Source organism: Dipodomys merriami, unplaced genomic scaffold, assembly GCF_024711535.1.
Source record: "Dipodomys merriami isolate MVZ:Mamm:240054 unplaced genomic scaffold, mDipMer1.0.p SCAF_103, whole genome shotgun sequence".
NCBI classification, from domain to species: domain Eukaryota; kingdom Metazoa; phylum Chordata; class Mammalia; order Rodentia; family Heteromyidae; genus Dipodomys; species Dipodomys merriami.
The window spans coordinates 217,845-235,853 of record NW_027202305.1 but is presented as its reverse complement, the minus strand read 5'-3'; the positions used below and the strand labels follow the sequence as shown (position 1 = coordinate 235,853).

At 43.8% G+C, this 18,009-nt stretch overlaps 1 protein-coding gene across 1 annotated transcript in view; it reads left to right on the top strand.

Annotated features, from left to right (window-relative positions):
* LOC138809781 (sestrin-3-like) overlaps window positions 1–9,762 on the top strand; it is a 32,118-nt gene extending 22,356 nt beyond the window's left edge. The window contains exons 6-10 of the mRNA XM_069996728.1: window positions 708–944; window positions 2,544–2,688; window positions 5,608–5,768; window positions 6,427–6,576; window positions 9,514–9,762. Coding sequence (XP_069852829.1) covers window positions 708–944; window positions 2,544–2,688; window positions 5,608–5,768; window positions 6,427–6,576; window positions 9,514–9,519 — 699 coding nt within the window. The 3' untranslated portion in view covers window positions 9,520–9,762. The remainder of the gene's footprint in view (window positions 1–707; window positions 945–2,543; window positions 2,689–5,607; window positions 5,769–6,426; window positions 6,577–9,513) is intronic.
* Window positions 9,763–18,009: the final 8,247 nt, after the last annotated feature.

Sequence of the window (18,009 nt, the reverse complement as noted above, 5' to 3'; positions counted from 1 at the left end):
CAGGCCCAGAGATCAGGCCCCATGACCAGACCCCCCCCCAAAAAAAAAAATTGATTATTTTCTTTCTTTTCCCTAAGCTATTTGTAATATATAAGTGTTTGCACGGGTGAATATGTTAACAATAGAGTCAAGCAAAATAAAGTTTGTTTTGTTTTGTCAGAGAAGTGAGCAAATGACCCTGAGAGACAAAGCCCCTGCACACATTAGAGAGAGGGAAGGGGAGAGAGGAGTGGAGAGGAGGGAGGGGAAAAGGAAGGAAGGGAGAGAGGGAAGGGAAGAAAAGGAAAGGGGGAGGGAGAGGAGGGGAGGGAACACATGAGTCAATAGGAGAACTCCCTGTGGACTTGGAGCCACACAAATGAAGGTTTTCATCATTCAGCCAACAGCACAGGAAAAGTGATTTTGCTAGAATAGCTTTAAGTTCCCTTCTAGTTTTAATGTTTCTTGACCCGTCTTAATAGCATAACCTATAAAAGGGCTTTGGGGGCAGAAGATCCATTGTGTCCTAGAGCATTTAGAAGTCACCCTGTAAGCTTTGATAACTTCACTGTAACATTGTTTAACCAAAGCCCTACCTTCAGTAAGTGAAACACTTTGTAAAGAGTTGTATTACCACAGTCATAAAATTAGATGGCCTCTGTTTTTTAAGACTGCTTTGCAGAGTTCTGTGGTTCCCCTGTTCACTCAGATTCTGGTTGTCTTTTCAGAAGCTTGTCAGAACTGGAGAAAACAGTTGGTCGCTGCCTGAGCTCGTGCATGCTGTGGTCCTCCTGACCCATTGCCATGTACTGACAAACTTTGTTTTTGGCAGTGGCATCAACCCAGAGGGAGACCCAGACGTCTCCAACCAGCTCAGGCTAGCCTCCGTGAACAGATTCTGTGCCTGCGATCTGGCTAATGACAACAACATCGAAAATGCATCTCTTACCGGCAGCAATTTTGGGGTTCGTTTCCTTAGTGTTTTTCTTTACCAATTTTGCTTTAAGCTTTTTAATGTTTCATGACTTTATTCACTTGAAATAACCTTGTACAGTTTTTCCTGTTACAAAGGTTTAACTATGGGCTGGGAAGGTGACTCAGTGGTAGAGTGCTTGCCTTGCATGCATGAGGCCCTGGGTTCGATTCCTCAGCACCACATAAGCAAAAAGAAAAAAGCCGGAAATGGCGTTGTGGCTCAAGTGGTAGAGCGCTAGCCTTGAGCTGAAGAGCTGAGGGACAGCGCCCAGGCCCAGAGTTGAAGCCCCACAACCTACCAAAAAAAAAAAAAAAAAAAAAGTTTAACTAGTTGTGAAAATGGAGTTGGGTAACTTGAGGGGATGGTGGAGTTGGGGGGGGGGACGCATGGGCAAGGGTGGCACTGGCAACTAACCAGACATGTGGAAGTGACGCCTCTTTGTATAACTTCTTAAAGATAAAGTTAAAAATTGAACTAGTCCCTCAGGTTCCAACTTGTCTTGTAGAGGCCTTTAAAAAGCAGATCATGTTGCTACAAATCATGTAAAGTAAATGTTACAGTCTAGGGATTATAACATTTTAAACTTAGACTCTTAACACTTTGCCTATAAGATACTGGAACAAATCATGAAAATAAGTATTTTTCAGGTTTTTTTTTTTTTTTACTGTGTATCTGAAAATTTCATCATACAGAGTAAAAATCTAGTGTTAGTCTTCAACCATCATTAGTGCATAGTCAATCGTAATGAACCCTGGATTCTTTTCACATATGCCACAGATACGTTAGAAAATGTATCTTATGAGAGCAGAAAGTAAAAACAGAAAATTTGAAATTGCCTTTTTTCAGTATAGTTTAAAATACACCAAATAGAATTGTAGATACATGTATAAACATATATATATACTTACAACTTTTTTGTATTTATAAATAAAGCAAGCATAAGCATCATGCTTGTAAGATTCGAATCTGTTGTGTATCTTTGGAGGTAGTAAAAAACTCACTTAGGAACTTTTTAAAAAATTATCAAGAAAAAAGGCCAGATTTAGAAAGATAATACGTTTTCTCTCACATGTGAAATTCAGAATTGTTTTTAATTGAATGAAAGTGCAAGGGTCCCTGTTTGGGAATTGAGAGGGAATCTGTGGGTGAGTAGGGAAAAGGGAACTTGGAGTTAAATATGATCAAACATACACACGTCTGAGAGTGTCATCATGAGACCTCTTATTTTGTGTGCACTAACACAGTGATCAGAAGTCTAGCTTTAATTCACCTGTCAGCTGGTTAAAACACACAGCTCAGCAGTTCTTAGTCTGACCCCCCCCAGTACATTTGGACAGGGTCCACAGCCCCACCCCGCCTCTCCCCCAGCCCAGTCCCTGGCAGCAGCCGCCCATCTGTGTTCCGTCTGGATAGTTGTCTGTCGTAGACACATCTTTAGAAATACCCCTCCTGATTATAGTTGTATAATAGTGGGTCAGTGTGTGCCACACAACCTTAACAAATGTGCCCATGCCCCTGCACGTAGTGGCATGGAGAATGGAGCAAGCTTTCCTGCTAATGACACCAGCGTTCTTGCGTTTGGTTCCAGATTGTCAATTCTCTAAGTGAGCTAGAAGCCTTAATGGAAAGGATGGAAAGTCTGCAAGAAGAGAGGGGAGATGAGGAGGCTTCTCAGGAAGAAATGACCACTCGTTTTGAGAAGAAGAAAGGAAGTCTTTTTGTGGTGTCTGGAGGTACTTTTCATTCATTTCCTCACCCAGGTGCTTTTATTTTTCACTCTGTTGCTGTTTGAAGACTACCGACACCGCAGCCTTCAGCAGACCCACGCGGCTTTGTGGAAATGCTTCAGCTGCGGTCCCTCCTTTCCTCACTCCTCTCCCTTGCCCTCGATGCTGCTCTCTGCCTTAGGCAGGTGTGTCCTTGGACATGCCCTGAACAGCCAGGGCTGTGTGCTGAAGAAAAAACTGTGTGTGAGCGCTGTGTGTGTCAGCCCCTCGGTGGGCTTCCGATGCACAAAAGGGCGACACACAGGGTGTGCAGAGCCGCTGCCAGAGAGGCAGGCACACTCTTCACAGGACACTCTGGAAGTGTAACAGTGCAGGTAGCGGTGCGCATGATACAAGTCACGTGGAGAGAGTTCAGTAATACCGTAAGCCAGCCACTCGGTACTTGGTCAGGTACTCCACATGCGCACGCCTGTGACTGTTGTCACTCCCAGCGCCCCGCTGCGCTGCTGGGCTGGACAGGAAGTGTCAGCCGGGTACCTGGCTGGACACCTGTGTAGACCCGCCCTGTCCCTCGTGGTAGGTTTTACAAGGTCCACTTCATTTCAGGTCTGTTTGAGACAGATTTCTAGGCTGGATGTTATTTGAAATAGACCCATTTTTATCAAGTTAGATGGGAATATCTGTTCTAATTTTGTGATTTAAAAGAGATAAGTAAAATCCCTTTTCACGAGATCAGTCCTTGATATTTTGGAAGATTGGCATATGGAGGGTTATTCTTAACATAGTTTTTTCTGAATTAATTGTAACACTTATCCTTATATTTGCATTTCTTTACGGTTTTAATGAAATATATATTAGGGCACTTTCTTAGATTGAATTCAGATTAATTTATTGTGTATTAAAAGCTACATCCTTTGCCCCTATCTTAAAAATAGGCTTTTTCTAATACTCTGAGAGTCTGATATTGAACACCACATAAGAAGTGTCACTAAAATAGCTTAAACTCAAGACAAAGGTTAAGCCTTTCAAATCATTCATCTCCATAGTGATCCTTTTTTAAAAAAATTTTTGTGAAAATACCATACAGAGGGGTTACAATTACACGGGCAAGGTAATGAGTACATTTCTCATCAAGCATTGTTGCCTCCTCCTTCCCATCTCCCCCTCCCCACCAAAGTCGTAAAGTTTGTTTTTCGACATAGCATCTTATACATCTCATTGTTGCAGTGGGTCCACCTATATCCCTATTTAAACAATTTCAAAGAAATACCTTATAAATATGTTAGAAACAATAGCAAGAAAGAAAAACCATTTGAGTCCTTATCTTAGGGTTCATTTCCCTAACATCAACTTATCTGACCGTTTCTGCTTGACTCAGATATATACTAGTTATTGCAAATAAGGGAAACCATGGGACCTACGTTTCTTTGGGCCTGGCTTACTTCACTTAATATATTTTTTTCCAAGTTTCTCCATTTCCTAACAAATGGGGCAAAATAAAATACCTAGGAGCCAGGCGCCGGTGGCTCACGCCTGTCATCCTAGCTACTCAGGAGGCTGAGATCTGAGGATCGAGGTTCAAAGCCAGCCCTGGCAGGAAAGACCCTGAGACTCCTATCTCCAATAAACCAGAGGCAACCAGAAGTGGTGCTGTGGCTCAAGTGGTAGAATGCTCGCCTTGAGCTGAAGAGCTGAGGGACAGCGCCCAAGCCCAGAGTTAAAGACCCACATCCGACAAAAAAATAAATAACCAAAGAAGTGAAGGACCTCTATGAAAACTTTAAAAATCTAAAAAAGGAAATCAAAACAGAACTTAGAAAGTGGAAAAACTTCCCGTGCTCCTGGATTGGAGCACGTTTTCACATTGTGAAAATGGCAATACTTCCCAAGGCTATCTACAAATTCAATGGGATACCTATCAATATTCCAGCCTCATTTTTCAAGGAAATAGAAGAGGCAATCCAAAAATTCTTATGGAGCAATAAAAAACCCCGAATAGCAAAAACGATCCTTAACAAGAAAGAACAGTGCTGGAGGAATATCAACACCAAATTTCAAACTCTACTACAAAGCCATAGTAATCAAAACAGCTTGGTACTGGCACAAGAACAGACCTCAAGACCAATGGAATAGTGATCCTTTTTAAAAAGCAGTTACCGTCTTGAGGGTAGATTAATCAGGCTCAGGTGCTGGGGATTATTTGCTTGTAACTTCCTTGTTGCTGTTAAATGTGGTGTTGATAACAGCTCTCACAGGTTCTCATCAGTCCTCCAGATAGTAATTCTGAAAGGTTTAAACTCTGTCAAAGTGCTCACACCTTAGGTTTGAGCTCCGTGAGTGGTCACACGCACAGCCACAGCGCAGCATCACAGAATCCTCCTGTTTAACTACTGCCCAGGTGAGCAAATGGCAGGGCCTCCCACCGCCGGGCCTCCTCCCCCAGGCCTCCTCCCAGGCCTTCCCCCCCCCCTCCCCCGGCCTCCTGCCCAGCCTCCCTTCCCATGTCTTTGCAAGCTAAAAGCCAACTGTGTTGAGCTGATTTTCATGCAAACACATCCGGATGAGACATCGTGGGCCCTGCCAGGCTGATAAGACGCTCCCAGTTGCCTTCACACCCATTCCTGAGCCACGCCCCACACCCCACTCCAATCCCAGAGTGCTCAATACTGAGCCGTCTTCAGTTTTTTAATTGGTAAAATTAGTGTTTTAATCCTTGGCGCTGTTGTTTAGATATTTCAGTTTATTCACTTTTTGCCTGAAAATTAAGTGTTAATCCTCAGCATCCCAGAATAAAATTATGCTCAAAATGTTACAAGTAAATATTGTGTATGAGCTCACATCATTAATATAGTCGCCTCAGAGATCCATGGGAAAGGGGACAGCTGAGTTCAGTATTATCAGCCTTGTCCTCTCTATTTACCTTAGCTGCATCTAATCCTGAAGACTGGCCACCATTCTTTTCCTTCGATTGTGGAGAGGACATGACTGTCACAGCCGATGTTTCTCGGTATGTGGAAGACCCTGGCTTTGGGTACGAAGATTTTGCCAGGCGAGGAAAGGAACATTTGCCAACATTCCGGGCGCAGGTAGGTGATGCCCTCGCTGAGAGACGCAGGAGGAGCCGTTAGGCTCTCCCATCTGAAATGTAAGCGGGGGGGGGGGGGGGGGGGGGTTAGGGCGTTTTTATAGCATCTATGCATAGTCCTCTTTAGCAGTCTTCATCCTCCTGGTGTAGCTTGATAGGCCCCAGTAGGTGGATACTTAGGTCCTCATCACCCCTGCCCACGAAGGGAAGAGGAAGCTCTGGCTTCATTTCATTATTTGCGGTTTTACATGGTAGCTGTGCGCAATATCAACACCTCGTTTGGAGAGCGGAGAGTGATGTGTGCCAAGATCCTGTACCACTGGCGCGGGCAGAAGGTCAAGCGCGGCCTTTTACCGGATTGTGTGGCTGCACACTCGGCTCTTGAGAGTGCTCGCTTGTGAGCTCAGTCCTCTGCCTGTGGCGCTGAGTCCCTGTCCCTGTGACTATATCGGGTCACCCAGGACCATTCCGGACCTGCGAGGGTGGGATGGGGCTCCAGGGGAGACGCCCAGGCTGCAGCCCCGCAAACCTAGAGCTGAAAGCCTAGAACACACCGCCGGAGCACGCAGGGCTCCAATGGAGAATAGCCTTTGGTAATGGGAGACCTTTCTCCTCCGGGACTACACCTGGGAGAACCACGGGTTCTCCCTGGTGAACAGGCTCTACTCGGACATCGGGCAGCTGCTGGACGAGAAGTTCCACACGGTCTACAGCCTCACCTGCAGCACCCTGGCCTCCTGTGGGGCCGTCGACACCACCACGTTCTGCAGGGCCTTGTTCAACTACGTGCACTGCATGTTTGGAATCAGGTGTGTTCCGTGGCAGGCAGCTGTGTGCACTGCATGGATGACCACCCTGATGATCGTCGTAGTTATCGCCCACTCAGGAGTGAGTGGTTCTGGGGAGGAAATGCTACCTGTGGACGGTTGACTTTAAAAAATCCATTCTAAGCCAACACCAGTAGCTCACACCTGTAACCCTAGCTACTCAGGAGTCAGACTCACAGATCATACTTTGAAGCCAGCCCAAGCAAAACAAAGTTCTCCATCTCCAAAATAAACAGCAAAAATCAAGCTAGTGCCCTGACTCGTGGTAGAGCTCCAGCTAAACAAGCAAGCCAAGCAAATGTGCAGTCTTGAGCTCAACCCCAGGACTGGCACAAAGCCCGTGTGTGTGTGTGTGTGTGTGTGTGTGTGTGTGTGTGTGTGTGTGTGTGTGTGTGCACTTATGCACACATGTGTATATGGACATATGTTCACATATACACTTGCATTTTGTAGAGAAGTATTTTCTTCATTGAAAATGTTGTGAATCTTAACAGTGAAGCACATACAGAAACACAAGTAAGAGTGTATTAAGGAAGAGATGGGGAGAGGCAGTAATTACCGGGGATAGAACAACAGAGCCAAAGCAAACGTGAGAGCCCTTCCTGGCAGAATGGGTCGGCTATAAAAGGAAAATGCTTTGCATCCGGTTTCATCACCAATGAATTCTGGTTAGTTTGGTTTATTTGCATTTTTGAAAGAGTCATAATCAAAGCATAAGCAGAGCCAGGAGAGAGTCTGCTCACTGTGCTGACGCAGGCCCACAAATAACAGATGCTGAAATGACACTTCTCAGTCAGTATAAATTCATAGCCCCTACATTTAGAAGGACAGTAAGCAAGTGAGACTCGGTAGTCTCATTGAGAATGCTCTTTTCTTTGGAAAGTGTCTTTGTAAAGCCTTTTGGTGGAGGCAGAGTTACAGTTGTAAGTACATTCTACATGACCACACACTATATCATGTCTGATAGGAGAAAGTCTTTATGAACTTTAAGTCCAGCTTGTTACTGGGCTCCAGTGGCTCATGCCTATAATCCTAGTATTCGGGAGGCTGAGATCTGAGGATCGCAGTTTGAAGCCGGCTGAGGCAGGAAAGTCCATAAGAAAGTCGTAACTCCATAAACTGCAAACAAAGCAAGAAGTGGAGCTGTGGCTTAACTGTGGTAGTTCCATGCTAGCCTGGAGCAAAGGAAGCTCAGGGACACTACCAGGCCCTGAGTTCAAGTCCAGCACTAGCAAGAAATATAAAAAATAATAAAATTCGCCAGGCGCCGGTGGCTCACGCCTGACATCCTAGCTATTCAGGAGGCTGAGATCTGAGGATGGCAGTTCAAAGCCAGCCTGGGCAGGAAAGTCCGTGAAACTCTTATCTCCAATAAACCACCAGAAAACCAGAAGTGGCGCTGTAGCTCGTGGTAGAGCGCTAGCCTTGAGCTGAAGAGCGCAGGGACAGCAGTCAGGCCAGAGTTCAAGCCCCACCAGGCCAGAGTTCAAGCCCCACAACCAAAAATAAAAATTAAAAAAAAATTCAACTTGTTAAACAAAGGTTTTTTTTGTGTAATTTAACTAACGGATCCTAACATTTCCTGACAAATCAGTTAGTAATACAGCATTGTATGTAAGGGTCACTATACGTTGATCAGCCCTAATCTGAAATCTGATATCCAGAATGGTCTGAAGTCCTAAACTTTGCTTCTGACTTTAAGAGTTTTAGATTTTTAACATTTTGGACTTCAGGTTTTTAAATTAAAGATACAGGTTCTCTAAAAACTGTAGTCCGAAACACGTCTGGTATCAGGCATTTCAAATAAGAGATGCTCAACTGTGATAGTATGTATCATGGCACATAATAATTATACTGTTTGCCCATTGATTATCTTGGAGAATAAATTACCAAAGAAAAACGCTTCAGAAAAACAAATGGTAGTAGAATTTAATAATTGAGGTCCAATAAATAATTTGTTATGCAAGGCAATAGTTAATATATTTTAATAATTATTTTATTGTTGAATGCTACTAAACAAAGCTTATGTGAAGTAAAGATACTTATTTAATTACACAATACCTTGGAGTTGAAAATACAGAGAACCCTAGGCCCCCAGTTCCACAGTGCCTCCTTGTCGGTCTGAGCCTGTGTCCCCTACCCTCCACTCCCACAGGTGGAAGTGTGCTGTGCACCTGCCACACACCCCTGCCCTCTCATCTGGGGGGAAGGGGGGGGATTCCACTTGCTTTCTTCATCGGCCCTGCAATCACTGTTGAAATATGCTATTATTTCTTCTATCTCTAAGGAAGAGCCTTTCATCCTTCTTTTTCATCTTGCTGTTACCTCGTTTTTCTGTAGATTATCTGATTGCTATTACCATTTTTTCTCTCCCTGTCACTCCCAAACTCATGCAAAATCTCAGGCTTTTTCCTCTTTTCACAGACCAGCCCATGATCACACTACAGCTACCTTCTTACCTGACTGCTGAGCTGCATATTAGACCCCGGGCCCCTCTCTCCTCCCAGAAGCCCCCGACAGGAATGAAGGCCCGGTACCTCCGCTCAGCCCCGTCACCACCGCTGGTATTTGTGTCTCAGAGAGGCCCCGGCACAACCCATTTGAAATCACAGCGCCTCTGCTCCTACACCACAGATCCAGTTTCTCTGCAGCAGCATCTCCATATTACATATTTTTCTTTTAGTTTTTCTCTTTATACTCCAGTAGAATTTAAACGCCATGAGACAAGAGGTTAATGTCTGTCTTCTGTTCACTGGGAACCTAGAAGGGTACAAGGCACGTAACAGGCACTCAATAGTTACTTGTTAATTAATGAGTAATTAATGAGCTTTTGGTACGTAGTGCCTACAGAATAAATGTCTGTTGATGCCACTTAGAAATTACTGTTTTCATGATAATTCTTTGTCCTTTTGCCTGCAGGTATGATGACTATGATTATGGAGAAGTTAACCAGTTACTGGAACGAAGCCTTAAGGTTTACATTAAGACAGTAGCCTGCTATCCTGAGAGAACTACAAAGTGCATGTATGATAGCTACTGGCGGCAGTTCAAGCACTCAGAGAAGGTAAAAAATAAGTTAAGACTGAGCACTATACCACAGACAGGAAGGAGTTCAGTACAGCAGTACCATGGTTATGAAGAGTGACATATGACAGTACTAATAAACTGATGGACTGAAATTGAAATAGCATTAAAGTACTATGTTTCTTAATGCTTTTAAAGTCAAGTCTAGTAATAACTAAATTTCAGTTATGTGTTTGTCCAACACAGGGTATAAAGTAAATTTTAGCACCAGCCTTTGAAAGATAGTAGTATCTTTAAAGTACACTCTGCTCCTTTATATAGTGCCTTTAAACTACCGTTCTGTTAATAAGAACCAAACTTTCTAAGAGGTAGTGTTGGGCATAATTGAATCTTGACCCAGAAGGCATAGCCATTTAGAGTCTTTAACTCTAGCTAGCCCTCAAAGCTAATCTTTTAGAACACCGTTTCTCATAGTAATTTAGTATTTTACAACGTCTTGTCAAGTACAGGAGCCAAATATATTATTGCATAAGAATAACCCTTTGGGTACCTCCCCCCTCCCCCGCCCGCCCCACGGGGAGAGCCAGCCCCAGGAGTAGAACAGCTGTGGTGGCCTCTGACCTCAGGGCCTGGCCCTCACCATGCCCCTCCAGGGGCTGCTCCCCTAGGAGGAACCTACCCGATCTCACACCCAGCTTTTCATCAGTGTGGAAAAAGGTGATTTCCCTAGTGAAGACTGAATTTAAATGAATAAAATTGTATTTTTGTTACGAAAAGGACTATCCTTTTGATTGTAAGCTATGTTTTACTTTTTTTTTCTTGCGGTCGTGGGGCCTGAACTCCAGGCCTGGGCGCTGTCCCTCAGCTCTTCGGCTCAAGGCTAGCACTTTAACACTTGAGCACAGTGCCCTTCAGGCTTTTTCTGCTTATGTGGTGCTGAGGAATTGAACCCATGGCCTCATGCATGAGAGGCAAGCACTCTACCACTGAGCCACCTTCCCAGCCCCAGGAATATCCTTTTGAATGACCTCTATGGGAGTCATTAATTAATACCTAGTCACAGATCTCTACCAGCTTCACAGTATGAGACCTGGCCATATTTCCACCAAGTCCAAGAACCTCCTTTTGATACATTTCCAAGTTAGCTGCTTGCCGTGGTGAGAAGGCTGGGCTCTCACTCCAGGCAGATGCCCACCTCCTGGTCAGTGAGCCCAGATGGGGCTGCAGGCCTGTTTCTGTTTGCAGTTCATTTCCCCTTTTTCTGACATTTATCTAGAAACTGCCATTACTCGTCAGGAGAATAATCCAACAGCATACTCAATGAATAGAAAGACATTGAAATACCTTAATACCATAGCGTTTCCTTGTGGGAAATTTACAAAAGCTATTTTTAATTTGTCAGCTAAGAAGTATTTCCATAAAAAGTATTCTTCACAGTTCTATCTACAACTACAAGAAAGCTATCAGAAAATCATGCCTAGCTAATGAATAGCAGACACTAATTGAAACTGCATTAGTCATGAGGTTTTCACTTTTTACCTCTCAAGTAAATGTTAAGAAAAAACTTTTAAAATACTGCATTTTTCGGAAGTACAAATTGTGGGGAGATTATAATTCATAAAGGCTAGTTTTATACTCTAAAAGGTTAATAATGTACCATCTATCAAGATGTTAGAGTGTTAGAGACATAGGTTATCACTGCAGTTGGCAGCACCATTGTTACAAATGCAGGCTTGAACGTTACATCACGTACACACATTTGTATTTTGTTTGTATTTTGCCTATGTGCACATTAAAAAACCCAACACTGTAAGCATCTATATGAAAACTCTGAAGGCAGGCTGGAAGTGTGGCTCAGATGGTAGAGCTCCAGCCTTGAGCAACCGAGCTGAACACACAGATGAGGCCAAATTCAAGCCCTAGTACTGGCACACACGTGTGCACACGCGCGCGCGCACGCACACACACACACACACACATACACACACGAGAAAAAAGTAACAACACAAAACTCTGCAGGCATGTCCACTCTTCTCAGTGGGTCCTGATGGGTTCTGTGATGTTGTCCTCTCTAGGTTCATGTAAACCTGCTTTTGATGGAAGCGCGGATGCAAGCAGAGCTCCTCTATGCTCTCCGTGCCATCACTTGGCATCTGACCTGAAGCTCAGCTCAGAAGGTTGTCTGTGTGCAAAGACTTAAAGGATACCCAAAGTTGTTTGTGATACTGCATAGAAAGTTTTTTAGTTCTTAGTGTCAAAATTAGCTGTGTTTTCCTTGTTACTGTTTTGTTTTTGTTTTGTTTTGTTATGGCTATAATGTGTAATGATGCTCAACTTTACTTATAATGGCAAAAATAATGAGGAGCACTATTCTCCATTGCTTTTAGTTGGATTTGGGATCTGATCATCAGTCACGAACTTGGTTTGATCATGTTTAACGTCAGTGCTTTGGGATTTGTGTGTATGTATTTTTAAAACTTTTTTAAAAAGGAAAAGCGCTTACAATCTACACAAGCAATTGTTTTCAGACATTGGAATTCAGCAGAGAAAGACCTTTTCTGGCCATTCTAAGATTTTTATGTTGTGTCCTAAATCTAGTGGAGAAAAGTGTATGCTGTCAAACCAAGCTGCTCCCTCTCAGGAGCTGTTTAGTTTTATTCTTTTCTTTGTTTTTGTTTTTGTTACATGTCTGTTTGGGACCTGGGGGGTTATTTCTTTTCTTTTTTTAGTGCTATGGTGATAACACAAAATGTGATACAGCCATTGTCCATAGTTTAATGTGAAATTAATCATGATGAATTCTGTGGCATGGTACTGAAATGCCAAATTCAGATAGCGTTCCATATCAGATTTGTAAATGAAGGTGGAATTGGGCGCAGTCGTCTGTCATTGACAGTAGTGGGACTTGTACCCACAAGACTGACCAAAATTTTCTTTGCACATTTTTTCCTCATGGTTTTTTCTATATTGTAGTAAGCTAAGGAAGGTTAATAGACCTCTGTTTTCCCCCCATTAGGTTTTTAGAAGTTATTTTCCATGATTTTCTTATAATTGAATAGTTTATTCAAAATTAAAAATATTATGTTTCTACACATTAATGTGATTGAACAACAGAAACAGTGCAGTACATCTACAGAAGGCTCAGCTAAACTCCCCCGGGCTGCTCAGAAGTGTCCTTTTAAACAGAGCCATAAAGAAATCTTGCTCTAATTTGTTCAAATTTCTTTATTAACTAGGCCTTTTCAGTTTTACCTTACTTGGGTTAAACACCGTTCTTTTCATAGTGCCAAAGCATGCCTTTCCCCAGAAAAATCTCTTGGCAGCTTTTTTTAACAAAAGATATCAAGTCATAGGGGAGGAATAAGCGGCCAAAAAGTCCCGTTTTGCATTGGTTTATGTTACTTGATTAGACTGTCTCTAGAAAGCACAATGTTAGGTGTTTGTGGCTTTAATTTGCGTCGCACTGATGAACTAGCGAAGTGCCTAAGGAAGCACACAGCTACAGCAGGACACAAGGTGCTACTTCAGCACTGTTTTGGTTAATTTGGGTTAACTTGAATTTTATACGTGCATGCTAATTTTTACAAACGTCTAATCTTCATAATAAATGACATAATTAAAATTTCCCACAAGGATTTTATTTTAGATGTACTTAGTTGTTATATAGGACATACCTTTTCTCTTTTGCCTTTTTTTTTTTTTTTTTTTTTTTTTTTTGTCAGTCCTGGGGCTTGAACTCTGGGCTTGGGCTCTGCCCCTCAGCTCTTCAGCTCAAGGTGAGCGCTCTACCACTTGATCCACAGCGCCACTTCCGGTTTTCTGAGTGGTTTATTGGAGATAAGAGTCTCACAGACTTTCCTGCCCAGCCTGGCTTTGAACCGTGATCGGATCTCAACCTCCTGAGTAGCTAGGATTACAGGTGTGAGCCACCGGTGCCCGGCTTGCCTTTTCTCTTACCAAAGAAAATTTTCTTTTCTCATCTGATTTGCTAAATCATTTTCCCTTTTCACTTGTCATGCTTTTCTGTTGCAGAACATTAGATTCCTTTCCTGTAGACGCTGTTCCGGGTAGAACAACAAAGATTACTGCAAAGCTATTAACATAGGTAGTTCTTGCTTGGAACCCTCCATGTGAGGAAAAAGGTACTAATATTTTAGAAGACAAGGTGGGGTTTTTTTTTTTTTTGTTTGTTTGTTTTTTGTTTGTTTTTTTTGATCGGTTGTAGGTTTTGAACTATGGGTCTGTACACTGTCCCTCAGCTCTTCAGCTCAAGGCGAGCACTCTACTGCTTGAGCTACAGTACCACTTCCAGTTTTCTAGTGGTTTATTGGAGATAAGAGTCTCTCAGACTTTTCTGCCCAGGTGGCTTTCAACCACGATCCTCAGATCTCAGCCTCCTGAGTAGCTAGGATTACAGGCGTGAGCCCCGGTTTTTTATTTAAAGAGTTTATTCCAGGTTGCTTCTGATCTGTTCATTGCACATGTGGTCTTGATTTGCTTTACTATCACTTATATTGATACCTAATAACTACAAGGAAAATATTTAGGAGGAGGCAACACATAACAGAGTAAACTCCCGTTTTACTTTGTGAACTTTAAGACTTTCAAGCCGAGGACATCATTTATTCTTACTTTTTTTTTTTTTTTTTTTTTTTTGGTCCGCTGTGGGCCTTGAACTCTGGGGTTGGGCGCTGTCCCTGAGCCTCTTTGTGCTCAAGGCCAGCACTTTACCACTTGGAGCCACAGTGCCACTTCTGGTTTTCTAGTGGTTCATTGGAGATAAGAGTCTCACAGACTTTCCTGCCCGGGCTGGCTTTGAACCACAATCCTCAGATCTCAGCCTCCTGAGTAGCTAGGATTACAGGAGTAAGCCACCAGCACCCAGCAATTCCTACTTTTTAAAATTAGAGTCTTTTCAACGAGTAGCCCTTTACTGTGATGCAGGTATTATGGGGTGAAAAGTGCATTTCATGTGTGAAGTAGGAGGGTAGGTTCTTAACACCACACGAGCCCTAGCTCTAGGGGAAACAAGGTGTAAGTAACCACAACGGCCACTTGGTTTTTGTTTTTTATTTTCCCTCCAGAAGTATAAGGAAGGTTTTGGTTTTGAAAATATCAGTGCCTTTAATAGATCTCTTGCCTAGCAAAGTTTTTTTTTTTTTTTTTTTTTGGGTGGGGGGGTCGGTCGTGGGGCCTGAACTCTGGGCCTGGGCGCTGTCCCTCAGCTCTTCAGCTCAAGGCTAGTGCAGTGCTCTACCACTTGAGTCACAGTGCCACTTCTGGCTTTTTTTTCTTTTTGCTTATGTGGTGCTGAGGAATCGAACCCAGGGCCTCAGGCATGCAAGGCAAGCGCTCTACCACTGAGCCACCTTCCTACCTCCTAGCAAAGTTTTTTAGCTCAACATTGGTCTAGCTTATCAATAATCAGTAAATAGGTTGACTTGGAACTGTAAATAAAAACAACATAATGGATTTATGAGCCTCAGTGAACCAGCCTAGAAAAATTGAGTTCTGAATTTGCCAGGTCAGCATACACTGCGTCCGATGCTTTACCTTGAGTGCAGTATACTTTATCCAGTGCAGACCTGAAATCCTGACTCGGTTTTCTGGGGTGGTGTTTTTCAGAGTATTGAATTTACTATATAGTAATTTATAGCATAGCTTTTTATATTAAAAGATGATACTTTAAGAATAGCTATCTGGTTCAACTGATAGAATCATAGTCTTTACCCAAGACTCTTTGTGCCAAACTTAATTGTGCAGGCAGCTGTGTAAAACGCACATTGAGTGTGAATAATCCCTTGCCTATTGCGTCATAATCCACTAATACATACCTGTGAATAATGTCTGTTTGGGAATCCAAAGTTTACCAGCTTCTGTGGTCGTTCAGTATTTCCCAGATCATCTTAAGAACTGGGGTGGGGGTGGGGGTGGGGGGGTGGGTAGGATCAGAAGTTCATCTGGCTATGTATGAGACCCTGTCTGAAAATAAGAGGCAAATATGGAAATATCCTCCCATGTGAGAGTGAACCTGTCCTTTAACCCACCTGACTGTCCTCCAGATGGGGCCCTGGGATCCACCCCCCTGCCCCCCCCCACCTCCTACCCTGTGTCCCCCCTACCCTCCCACCCTGCCCAGGCTTCTTCAGGCAGACTGCTCCCTGGGGAGGGAGGCCTTGCGGGACCATCTCACCTGGTTGAACTGGGCATGTTGAGGGGGTCTGAGGGAGAATCTGGGTTCTCTTTAAGTAAAAAGTTGGCTAACCTAGGGATCTGAAGCCTGAGCTTGACCTTTGACTGTGGTTGTAAGCCTAAACAATGGCAGAGCAACACTGGGCTGTTCTTGAAACAAGAAACTCAACTTGGAGTATCTAAAAAGACCAAGTGATATTTGAACCAGGGACCCTATTTTGCGTTATAATGCCCCCTAAAGATTTTTAGTATTTCTAAAGTCTTAACTAATATTATTCCAGAGTAACATTTTCCTTTTCTACCTTAAAAGAAGTTTTAATGTGAAATCTCGGCTTTGTATGCTGTAGCAAAATAATACTACCAGCAAAGGATTAGAGATCTATACTGGAAATGGCCACCTCCAGGGCTGGTGCACACCTGCTTGAGGGTCTTTTAGACTCTCGTGGGAAAAGAACACACTCCAGGGCATGTTGTGGAAATGATCTCCACTCCGAGAGTGAAATGAGGTATTTTAAAGACAGTTCTAAATCATTTCCTTGGAAAGCAAGGTGATACACTCTTCTTTTTATCTACTAGATTTTTTTTGTCTTACATAAAAAGATAGTCTCACATGGAGTGAAAAGTAAGCTGCAGTAACACCGTGTAAACAGTATGCAACATTGTCTTGGTAGTACAATTTGGCAGCGAGCCAGAAGACCTCTGGCCTCTGAGACTATATGCTAGGTGGCCCTCACCCTACTGTCTCTCTGTGGGGACATAGAGTCAAATCAGTCTGTCCTCAAAGCATCACTGTAACTTGAATGTATGTATTTTAGCTGTTTTGGGAGCTTATCTCCATGCTACTTTGGTTCAGCAGTATCTGCTCAGGTGACACCAAGAAGGAACACAGCCGTGTGAAGTTGTACTTCAGGGCGGAGCCTGTGAGGAAGGAAACGCTCTCGCAGAACACATAGGGCACCGTGCTGAGACTGCGCAGCTCCCACCCCAGCCCACCTCCAGCCTCCTCTTTCTCCGTGCCTCAGCCTCTGCACACCCTCCTCCCGTCCCTCAGCCTAGTTTGGTCCGACCGGCTTTCACGCTCCAGACTGAACACTGCCAGATACCCGCTGATAAACGCCAGCCCATCTCTGGGTTACTTCTTTCCACATTCATTGGAATATGACTTTGCCTCCCACCATGGAAGCCACTCTACCCTCTGTCTCTATTCTGGCTGGTTCCCCCACCTACTCACCGGGTATTATACCAGTCCAGGTCTCAGCTTGCCCACCCATCCTGCCTTTGCCCCTGTCCTGGCTGCCAAGATATCTTCCTCTCCTCTACCTCATCCCCAAAGAGCCTCGCAATTCAGAATATTCAGCTGCTCGTGAATTCAGTAATATTACTAACATTTTAAATAAATCATAAAAGATGTTTGCCTTCTATCAAGGAAGGTGTCTTTATATGGAGCTATTTCTACCATGCAGAATTTAGCAAGATTTTAAAGTGATTGAATTGCTGCCCTGAATACCGGCCTGTGAATACTGGCCATCCAGGTTGCTTGAATGTAGAGTTAAAAGTTCCCAGCAGTCCAGACTGACCTGTAGCCTGTTGGCGGGGCGGGCGTCTCTGGGAGTACGCATGGCCTGAGGGGCTCCAGACACTGTTGTAATGGCTTGGGCCGTGAGACCCATTTCTCATAGAAGTGGGCATCACGGTAAAGCGAGGTTAGGTGCTCGCTGACCCCAGAAGGCCATTTGGCTTACTGTGTAGGTAAAACACCACAAAAGGGTTCTGAGGCGTTTGACCAGGCTTTCTTGGTTAGACTAAGCTTCTCGCCCCCCATTTCCTCCCTGTTGTTTTCAGTAGCCGAAGTATTTTGTGGGAGGCAAGGGTCTGCATTGGCTTTGGCCTCTCAGTGCTGTCCAGAGAGTGTGAACATTCTTCTCTTGTTCACAGGTGTAAAACTGTTGGGATTTTAATGTGGAGCATATACAAACGCCCTGCTTGAATGTAAGGACCGCGATGGTCTCTGGTGGTCACTGGTGTTTTCAGTCTTGGCTTGAGGGAGCCAGTCCGTGCCTTTACCGGCCAACAGTGAGCAAGGGCACAGTTACAGAGACTCAGACCTTGAGACCATAATGTGTCGAGTCAGGTGGCTGAACTGTGGCTCTGCCACCATGAAATACATAATTGGTCATCAAATGTACAGGGAAAAAGAGA